Source organism: Dermochelys coriacea, chromosome 4 (genome assembly GCF_009764565.3).
Source record: "Dermochelys coriacea isolate rDerCor1 chromosome 4, rDerCor1.pri.v4, whole genome shotgun sequence".
In the NCBI taxonomy this organism is placed as follows: Eukaryota; Metazoa; Chordata; order Testudines; family Dermochelyidae; genus Dermochelys; species Dermochelys coriacea.
Window position 1 is genome coordinate 81326791 of NC_050071.1, and position 11035 is coordinate 81337825.

The window sequence follows — 11035 nt, forward strand, 5'->3', positions numbered from 1 at the left end:
TTGCTTGCATCACCGAAAAGCTGGTAGGATAATACTAGTGGATCCATTTTGATGTAGCAGCCAACTATTCAGTACAGAATCAACTGAAGGAGAATGAGCAGGGAGGTAGTATGGCCATGCTGTTTCCCACAGAATACAGCAGTCAGTCACTGCAAAATTGGATAAAATTTATTGTCTTTATCTTCTGTGTGTGTCTTGAAATGGAGTTAATTTGGGACTAATGCTAATCAACCCATTGCTCTCCCAGATCTTGGCATGAGCTTGGAAGTTCCTAACCATAGTGGTGTTGGAGGAATTGAGGCTGATAGTTACACGATGACTTCAGCATCCATCGGGATGATAAAACCTTAGTATCATCTCCGAAGTTCCTGATGGCCATGTAACTATGTGAACTGGTAGCTACTGGCTCAGTTCAGATAGTTGCACTCTTGACCTATTGTTTTGAACTGGAGCTCAAGCTTAGGCAGTTGGAAACCAGGCTCAATGTACTGGGGAAATAGCCCCCTATAGTTTGAGTTTAGGGCACACCTATCCTGTCAGGCGATGGACCTGTTTTAATAGTCCCCACTCAAAAACTAATGAAAGTAGAGCACCTCTAGGAGGCTCTGTGGGAAGATATTCCTGTGAAAGATCACTATTGAGGGGTTCGTAGAATATTGTAAACTTTTATCATCCAGAATCTATATGTTGTGTCCTATGCACCATCTTATCTGACTTTGCCCTCATGGATTTTCTTCGTCTATAGATAACCTATCACGGGTGAAGTGAGAATAAAGACAGCAAAGTCTCCAGTGACGGAAATCTGGGGCTGATGTTCAGAGATTGAGTCATAAAGTCTTTAAATTCTTATGCCATGGTTATGTGGGAGGCCAAGTAAAGATTCTTTGCCTCTGCCATATCATCCAAAATGTCTCAATCAATAGATTCGGTTTTGGTGACAGATAGCTTGTTGATCAGAGCTGCCTTCCTGGGGTAGTTGATAAAGTTCCTCTAATTATGTGCCACTGATCCTTCCTTTGCCGAGTACTCCCCAAGAGTAGTGTGGCTCTTTATCCCCTAGGGGCAATGGCTTGTGGAGTTCAGGGTTCTCTTATGTCCCTCTCTCATTCATTGTGTCCATTGGGCTATTGAGAGGGCTAATGGGGAGGTACTTTCTGCATGCTGATGACATCGAGCTCTGTATCTTTCCCATATAAGGCATGCAGTGCTGTTGAAAACCGGTTCAGTATCTGGGTGAGATTGGTACAGGCATGAGAGCTAGCTAGTTAACTGAAGTGTAATCCAGATAAGGTGAGGTGATGATAATAGGTCTGTGGAAGTACCTGGAACATATAGTGACAATTCTACCTACCTCTTTTTGAGAGAATTCATGCAGCTTGTTACTCTTGCCCTGTTTTTCCCTTCCACTAATTTTCTTTCTCATAGTCTGGATCAGATGTCAAATGCTCTTTTAGCAGTGACTATTCCCCTTTTAATGTCATATTAGGATATATGATTACCATGATCTCAATGTTATGATTACGAGTTTTTGTTGCTGCCACTGCTGTATTGAGAAACTTTTTTTTTTGTTCCCACTGGAGCTTCTCTCTCTTTTGATAAGTCTGCATAATATAGGCCCTTCATTTCAGACTTCTCTGACAACAGCCTTCTCTGCAAGCATATTCATTGGATACCTTGAAAGCACTGTCCCTAAGATTTTAGTCAATAGAATAAATTATTTGTACTTGAAATTTTTGCATAAAACCGATAGTTTAAAGAACTGTTCTCTTACGTTATTCATCACATACTGAAGTTGTTGGAGTTCTTGTGATATTTTAGCTGCTGATCACTTTAAAGGTTTCCTTAAACTTATTTTCTAATTCTAGGGAGAAGATAGCTTACTTCACAAGAGCGAAGATCAACATACCATCCCTACCAGCAGATGATGTATAAATACATTTTTCATTGAAGTATTTTTCTACTCGCTCATCTTTTTAGATGAACGTTTTGTAGTTAGAACCTCCTGCTTTTAAAGATCTTCTATTTTACATCCGACTGTAAAGAAGTTCATTTGTAAAATACAGCAAACTGAGTTCTTGTATGTTAAAAGGCGCAAAACAAACAAACAAACAAACAAACAAACCACAACAAGCAGAAAACCAAAGTGGAACACTTCTGGTACACGGATGCTCATTTTGTACAGTTTGTATGTATCGTATGTGTGCTCTTATTTTGTAAAGATGGAACAAAGGAAAGTGTGTATCCTGTTGAACCGCACTGTGTTGAGAAATATTACGTTCAACAGAAGATTGTTTATCTTTTCACTATTTTCACGTGAGCAGACTGTGAAGATGGCTGTTACGCCATGCAATATTTTTGTACAAGTGTGACTTTTATAGTTTGAAATTAACCATGAATGCAAGCTCCTTTCCAAAACAGCAAGGCTGCCTCGTAACAGGTGCTGTTTAGATTTCTATCACCTACGTTGGGATTTTGTTTCTGAAAACAATGTCCTGACTGTCCTTTTTATTTCTGTGAAGAAGGAAGGTGGAGTACTGAGTGCAGGAGTATAATTTTGTGAATGTACAGTACTTTGGGCTGCACTCTACGGTACTTTGCATCTGCAAGGTGGGGAGGGGGAAGGGCAGACCAGTAACCCTAAAACCTCTTAAAGTGAAACTACCAAAAGGGCAGCTGCTTTCTGAAACTGAAGCTGAATCAAATTCACATCAAAGTGTTTATAAATGAGTAGTCATACCACTGCGCTGTAAAATCTTACATTTAAATGGACCCTTTTGACCTAAATGTTGTCTACTTTTGTCAACAAGTAGTGTGTAAAAAAGATCAGGTTCAGAGAAAATTAAACCCGTGCTGTTGTCAGAAGAGGAAAAACTACCCATCAAATTCAAAAGGAATCCACTGACACAAGTACCGGAAGTATTGTTGGTGTAGAAATCCATGCTGGAAAAATCTGTGACCTAGAAACCATAAACTATTTCAGTAGGGTATGTACTCCAGTTCTCATTACTTTTTTTTTAAGTAAATGAAACACAAGCTCTTTTTCAGAATAATGATGGTTCAAGTTGAACAAACATAAGGAGTAAATGTGAACAAGATGTCTATCAAAATAGAATTTTCGCTTATCTGACCAGACCTTCTTTTTCTTTCACAATGTGGATGTGCTTGTCATCCTCCCTGGGGAAGCATGCGACTGCATCAGATCTGGAATAAAGCATCTACAACACGCTGTTGGGTAAAACAAAACTTTGTGGTTGATCTTATAGCCAAAACAATGTAACTCAACTTGTATCTACAGTACCTAATCTCTGAAGTTTTTTGAAAAAAATGTTAAATTCAAAGATTTTTTTTTTAATTCTATGGATGGAATCTTTGTCCTTAACCTACAGATTATATGGACAAGCCACCTATAGATAGCACTTCACTTTTCCAGAAAGTAATTAGTCTTGTTGAAAGATGAAGAGAACATAGCTACAATATGCTTGCGAATGTCAAGGTAAGAAAATTCTGTGCCTAGAATCTTTTGTTCAACACACCAAGGATTTTCTTGTGATACACGAACACGTTTAAAGGATTTGAAATAATAAATGTATAACTGGATGCCACACAGTTTTGAACAAGTGCCAGTCAGGCCAACTGACTGAGCATCATTCTTCATGGATATCCATTTATTGCTGTTCTTTTAACAAAAAAGAAAAAGAAAAGAAAAAAAAAGACTACTAGAAACAAGAAGATACGATTCATGCTTGTGAGGTCAAACTTTAAAAACAGAAGTTTGACATTTAATGTAGAGGTGAAATGAAGGTTGACTGTTTCAGCTTCTCAGTTTGATTATATAAAGTGTTGGTAGGATGTGTAGAATTGTATCGTATGATTTATTTTTTTATTTATTTACAGTCTTATTTATGTTCTGTTAAATATAGTTCAGTTCTGGCCATTTAAAATGTTTGATGTTAAACTATTGTGGGAAATATTTACAGCTTTCTAAATTCTTGCCAGACTAGCGGCTGTTTGTGTATATGTTAAATAAGCTTCAGAGGAGTATTAAAAAAAAAAAAAAATTCTGATTGGGTGTGGCCAAGACGGTCAAGTTCTGATGGCTTTAGTTTGCAAAATTTGCTCATTTTTAAAATGAGACAGACTTAAAGGTATCAGCTCTTTCTCCTCACTTTCCAACTCATTAGTAGCATTACAAACTTATTTATAGGCAGCTTTTAACAATTGTGGGGGTTTTGTTTTTTACTAATTCAAATTATTCACACTGCTGAAACATTCAATAGACTGAACTAAAAGTGGATATGAACACACCATGAAGTTCAGATTTATAAATCTCACTCTTAAAGAAGTAGAGTTTACCCTGCACCGGGAATAACAAATGTAGTAATTAGTTCTTGTGTTTCAGTTATCAGTATGTAATTGCAATTGTGTAATCAAAATTAAGTATTACAGGTACAAAACAATATTATTGTTTAGCCAAATGAACGAAGTTCAGCAGAAATTGTTATAGGATACAAATCAAATAATTTTAAAATCTTTTTTACTGTTGCTATGTTTATACTGTATTAAGTATCGAATGCTCAGGACTGAACTAAATATTTAATCAGGTTATATTCCGAACGTGTTTCTGTTCTAATTTTGTCTGTAAAAGTATGCAAATACATCACCTAGATTAACTTTTGTCTCTGCACTTTCAATGTGTTTCAGTGATTTGAAAAAAATAAAAAATGTTAACAAAGCTGTTTTGTAGACTAGTGTTTAATTTTAGTGAATTCTTTGATTCCTGGGCTCTTCCTGAGCTCTTTGCAAAAGTAGATGTTCACTTACTATTTTTGTTGACTTCAGAAAGTTAACGTCAATCACTGCTAGTCTTTAGGATTGTGGCATATCATGCTAATGAAAGTGCTCTCATTGGTTTTCACTTAAACTCCAGTGTTAATGTCCAAGGAGATTCACTGCTCATTAAAGCGATGTATAATAGCTGTGACCACAACCATCCAAAGTGCAAACTTCCACATGCAGGCAACACAGCTGAGTGTTGTCCTGGAATATATTCTAGGCCTAAGGCTCTTCTGAGCTACAGTTTGTGCCAATGCGTGTGGTGCTTTTGTGATAGAGAAAATTGAGGTCTGTATAAATTGATAGTACAAAAAATATATTTACATGTGACCTAAGATAGGCTTGGAACTCTGGACTCCACTTTACCACATTAACCTCCCTCCTCTGCTCTCTGTCACCCTAGCACATGAGAGAACGGAGAGACTGAGGTAGAGCCTCAGACGGTGTAAATGACCATAGCGCTGCTGAAGTCAGTGGAGCTATGACTCCTTGCACCACCTGAGGATCTACCCCAATAGGTCTTGCATAAACATTTTTAATGGACACCTAGAACTTTCTTGTCCATTACCTTCTTGTCACAGCAAATCTACCAATGCAAAATATTTAGGCTTCTTAAGTGTTGGAAATTCACAAGTCAAAGAAAAAATTCTTTCTCAATTAGGTAAATTAAGTCACTGGGAGTTTTATTTTTCCATTTAATACAATAGAATCAGGCCTATATTCCATAATAGGAAATCCAGAACTCGTACTTTAGATCCATAGTAAGTTATTTTATATGACAGATACATTGATCAACGTGTGAAAATGTGTGGTAACTTTTTAAACTAAACATCCATATATTATGATTTTGTATCTTATTTACCAGATCTGCACAGTCATAAACTGTATTATCATATCGGCAGATACAACCAAAGTAATTAGTCTAATCACTGTTAAGTTTCAATTGTTTCTTCTCTCCACAATGAACATGAAAATGGTTTACCAGACTGGCAGGAAGGGTGCAGTGTTCTAACTTGGTGATTAAAGGGAATAACAAAGCTTTTTAAAAATCTAACACCTTGTCGGTGAGGTGGTTCGTCTGTGTCAGATAAACCTACAAATCCTGAACTGAAAAGTTTGATTCTTCTAGTTGAGTTTTAAAGGAAACGGATATCTGCTCTTCTTAAAGTCTCTTAAATGTTCAGATCTATATTTCCAATTTACAAATGTTGATAGGTATCTTGAATTTCTGCCACTGCCTAACAAACTGACGATTTGTGATCTTTAGCTGAACAAGCTGTGCATATAAGTAATGATTCCTTGTATCACAAAGAATCTACCAAACCAGCCAGAAAACAGTGCACCCCCAAATTCCCATCTGGGACAATCTCCAAGACAGCCTCATTCCAAAATGTCTGTGCCATAACATGGGTAACGCAAGAAACTGGGGGTAAGGTTCAAATTCCAGATAGCCATAAAAGTATTCCTTTATGCAGTAAACAGTCATTTCTTTTAGTTCATGTTGTGAAGCTCCCATTTTCAGGCAGTCCAAAAACTAGAGATTAGGAGACTCAAAAGCCCAAGCCCATTCGATGTAGACACTAAAATCCTGAACTCTGCAGGCAAAGCTAATAAAGAATCAAAATCCTTACACTGTGTTCCTCTTGATTCGTCTTGAACAGTACGGCTTTGCCAGAGTCCCATGGCCCAGGTCTCCAGTTCATTTAAATCCAAATGGAGATTTTTCCAGTCTGACAAATTATTATTAGCACCAGTAAAAACCTATCCTAACAAAAATAATAAAATTCCAGCTAATTGCATCCTTCTTATGTGGGCTAAATCCATTTTAATAGCAGAGTCCAAATGCTTTAGGAATATCTCTACCAACTACTACAGATACATTTTCTGTTTAGTGCTTGTTGCGCTAAACATAAACTTTGTAAGCTGTGAAATAATTCCCCCCTTTTATATGCTATTTCGTAAAAGGACTTTGACAGATTTCGTTTTATCTGGTTTCATGTGGATTTGCTTTGAGTATAGAGAAATGACGTGATAAATCAGTAATTCAAAGATGTGACTGCAACTGGGCTCAATTGGTTTTGCTTTGCAGAAAATAGCTGGTCTTTGAACAGAAAGGCATACACTGAATAACAGTGCCCTTTCTATCACTATTTGGGTAACAATACTCCAACCCTTTTCATTAGGTAGTTTTAATAGTTCTGGATGTTTTTAATTAACTCATTATTTAGGATAATAATTCATAAACTGAATAATTCACATTCCGTATGTTTGGATAAGCCCATGCAAACTTTATATAGTTTAACAAATAAGGTTGTCTGCCTGTGAGAAATACTGTATTTATTTTACTAAGTTTTAAGAAGTATATTTGTTTAAAATTAAGCTAACTATATGTACAAGAACTGCTATATACAAGAAAAGTTTAACAGAAATCTTTCAGTGAATGCCGTTCAAGTATTCATGATTTAAAAACTCAGTTCCTGTACCCTGTAAAATAGCAAATGCTTATGAGCAGATTGACTCTTTTTTAACTAGGTTTTATTCAGCCACCCCTGGCTCTTTAATTTTTTTTCTTTGTGTCTGAAATATGAAGGTGCCAGAACATCTAGGTTAACTTTTGTGTCTTTTTTCCCCCATACGAGGTTGGGATAACACATGACTAGCTATTCTGGGACAGTGATCTGTGATGCTGATGAATTGCATGTAGCATTTTTAAGAAACGAAAAGTGCTTTAAAAAAATCTAGCTTTCTACAAGTCTTTTTAGGGTTTTGGGAATTTTCCTGGATAAAGAAACACACTTCCTACACAGAGATCTTCTTCTGTCTGTAGCAAAAGTCTATACCCAGAATACAAGTATTTTGAGGCTATTTTTAGAGATGGAAAATACTCTAGATCATGAAAACGTTACTGGATCAGATAGGTGGATGGCTGTGTCATAAGAAGTCAAAGCCTTTGAATTCCACTTAATTGGTTTCATATGAAAAGGAAACTTATATGTTGGTTAAGAGCCAAAAATGTTAAGAGAGCAACCTTATACATTTTGGGGGTCTACAGTTCAGCTTTAATAGCAAAACAAAGTAGTGGTTCTTCCATGCAGTCATGATAGCTTTAATGTCCTGCTGCGAAACAAAAGGTTTAACAGTTTTGCCCCCCAGAGCGACGACACTACTTTGAAATAACAATTACAGGAAGAAAGAATTAGACACGCAACTTTAGTGCATCAGCTAAGTAACAAAGAGTCCTTTGAATCATTATTGGAATAAGCTTCTGCCTTGTGCTAGAGCTTTGAAAAGAAAGAGAAGACTGTCTGTACTACTTAAACTCCTAGATTTTCAGGACTATTTTCAGTTTCCAAGTGTTGACAGTGATCTTGCATTTCTGTTACTGTGTAATGGACTGAGGAAGGATGGACGTCAGTTGAACAGACAGTGCAATTAAGTAGTGACCCTCCTAGTATAAGACATATTCCAGCAAACCAGCCAACAAACAGTGCTTCCCCCAAGTCCCACCTGGGAATAATCTCTGGGATATTCTCATCCCAATATTCCTTGACTATAGTGTGAGCAACCCAAGAAACTGGGGCTATGACTGTAATTCCTGATATCCAGAAGAGTATTCCTCCAAGCAGTAATAGCCGTTTCTTTAGTTCCTGTTGTCTTTCACCAATCTTCAAACAGTCCAACCCAAAACCTGAAAGGAAGACGCCCAAAAGTCCTAATCCATTTGAAACAAACATCAAAATCCTAGAAATCCTAAACTCTGGAGGCAAAGCCAAGAAAGAATCAAAATCCTTACATTGAATTCCCCCTTCCTCTTGGGTAATACAAACTTGCCAGAGTCCCGTGGTCCAGGTCTCAAATTCATTTAAGTCTAAACTGAGATTTTTCCAGTCAGGTAAATAGGTAGTGAGACAGGATAGAAACCATCCAAACAGAGAAAAAAAAAAGCCATTTAATTGCATCACAGTTCTGTAGACTAAAGCCATTAGAAGAGCTCAGTCCAAAAAGCTTTAGGAGGAATGTCTCTCTAAGGGCTGATACCTTTTGTGGTGGTTGGAGCTATGATGATCTTAGTTCTTTGTGCCCTGAATATAAGCTTAGATATTAACCCTTTGAAAACTCTGAAACACTTTTTTGTTCTTCATGAATATCGTGTTTCATGTAAAGGACGAAGGACTCTGCTAAACCATGGGTTAGGCTTTCTGATCAAGATTTGATCTGTTACCTTCCAGTGCCCGATGATTACAAGTCTGAGGATGAACAAAGAAGGCTCTATGACCCCTCACCCTAAAATACAACAGAAATCTTTGTGCTTCAATACGGATTAATTAAATTTTAAGTGGTGATAAAAAGCCAGCTCTGTCTGCAACAGGACTTCATTGTAATAGCAAAACTTGACATTTCAGGGATGTAAATCAAGGCCTTGTAAAGAAAGGTAGACTGTTTCTGTATAATCTTTATTCTTAGACTTCCTCAACATACACAGTGGCTTATTCTCCACTCTCCTCTTCTATGTCACAAGCACTGGGAAGACTCTCTGTAAAAGGTCCTTGTATGTTTCATTTTTTCTATGTTTGTTTCTCTTAAAATGGGCTTTTTTTAATGTCTGACCCATTTAAGGGGCAAAGGAGAAGTGAGTAAATAATCAAAGTGCCATAAAGAAAGCAATCCATTAAAATTCTAGACTCCCACCCATCATAATGAATTCCGAGCAAAAATTCAGTTGTTGTAAATTGAAGTCAATGCAGCTGTGTTGAAATCAGTTGAAGTTGTCCCCTGTACTCTCTGGGCCTAGTCCTGCAAGGTGCTGAGTATTTGCTCAACTCCAATTTAAATTAGTGGGTGCTGAGGTTGTTTCCTATTCCCTCATCACAGAGGGAGGAACTTGCTCATTGCTGCTGTGTCAGGAAGCGATCCCCCTTGAGGAAAAGTGCATTAGTCAGTGTCACACCAATGGGCCTGTCAGGGTTCCCTCCCCACTCTGAACTCTGGGGTGCAGAGGTGGGGACCCACATGAAAGACCCCTTATGCTCATTTCTACCAGCTTAGGTTAAAAACTTCCCCAAGGCACAAATTCTTCCTTGTCCTTTGACGGTATTGTTGCCACTACCAAGCGAGTTAGACAAAGATTCAGGAAAAGGACCACTTAGTGTTCCTGTTTCCGCAAAATATGCCCCCAATCCTCAAACCAAATAGGTAAACAAGGTGAGCACAGACCAGACCCTTGGGTTTTTAGGACACTAAAAACAAATCAGATTCTTAAAAGCAGAACTTTATTATAAAGACAAAAGTAAAAGAAGCACCTTTCTAAAATCAGGATGGAAGGCCAGACTGTTGTCTCATCCAACAGTGGCTAGATTTCTCAAGGGTCTCATTCATGTTTTCCCGCAAAGCAGAGAGCCGCCCTTCTGGGACCTCAGTACTGTTTTAACAAGTTTGATGGAGCCTCCTTTTGAGCCTTTGGAAATCTGCTCTTTGTACCACTTATCTATAAAGATTGCCTTCTTAGTGGCCAGAACCTTAGACAAAAGGATAAGAGAGATGTAAACCCTTATGGTGGGGCTACTTTATATAGTATTCTAAAAGGACCAAGTGATTTGATGCCCTTATCTGAGGTTACTACTTTCTAATTTCTGATTATCTGTGACGGGGCAAGGCCAGATGGCTATAGAAAAGTAGTCTTATTGGGATCTGGGAAGTGGGTGGGCAAAGCCCGTCCACTGCTAAAGGATCCCCCCCGGCCTAAAAGGGGGATCCACAGAACCTAGATACCCAAAAAATTCCGGGGGACAACTAATGAAATAACAGGGACAGGAGTGCGGTCAAAGGGTCAAAAGAAGGGAACCAGAGGGGGACACCGAGCAGAGAATCCCGGACAGCGCCCACTGCTCCTCAAAGGCGTCCAGGAAGTCAGAGGACGCCGCCCAGAGGAACTCTGCCCGGATACGTGAACGGACCGAGGATCGGAAATAGGCCCCACAGTCACAGGAGACTCCATCGGCCAACCTCCTCACTCTGGTTTTATAGATGGCCATTGTAGCTAAGGCCAGGAGGAGGTTGACCAGGAGATCCCATGACTTTGTGGGGCCACAGATAGGGAGTGCATAAATAAGAAGGTGAAGAGAGAAGTGCAACCAAAAACGTAATAAAATATTGGTGAGGAGCCGGAATAGGGGCTGCAGCCTGGCACACTCCAAGTATATAT

The 11035-nt window shown here is 38.3% G+C and overlaps 2 protein-coding genes and 1 pseudogene across 2 annotated transcripts in view; 1 reads left to right on the top strand and 2 right to left on the bottom strand.

Annotated features, from left to right (window-relative positions):
• Positions 1 to 4732, top strand: part of WWC2 (WW and C2 domain containing 2) — a 174171-nt gene extending 169439 nt beyond the window's left edge. Inside the window, 1 exon segment of the mRNA XM_038400627.2 lies at positions 1866 to 4732. Within this exon segment, the coding sequence (XP_038256555.1) occupies positions 1866 to 1932 (67 nt within the window). The 3' untranslated portion in view covers positions 1933 to 4732.
• A 1364-nt stretch (positions 4733 to 6096) lies between these two features.
• On the bottom strand, positions 6097 to 6633 carry LOC119855075 (annotated as a pseudogene).
• Positions 6634 to 8147: 1514 nt separating this feature from the next.
• Positions 8148 to 8816, bottom strand: LOC119854992 (claudin-22-like). Its single transcript, XM_038400326.1, has one exon. It carries the CDS (start codon positions 8814 to 8816, stop codon positions 8148 to 8150), a length of 669 nt encoding a protein of 222 aa, XP_038256254.1.
• Positions 8817 to 11035: the final 2219 nt, after the last annotated feature.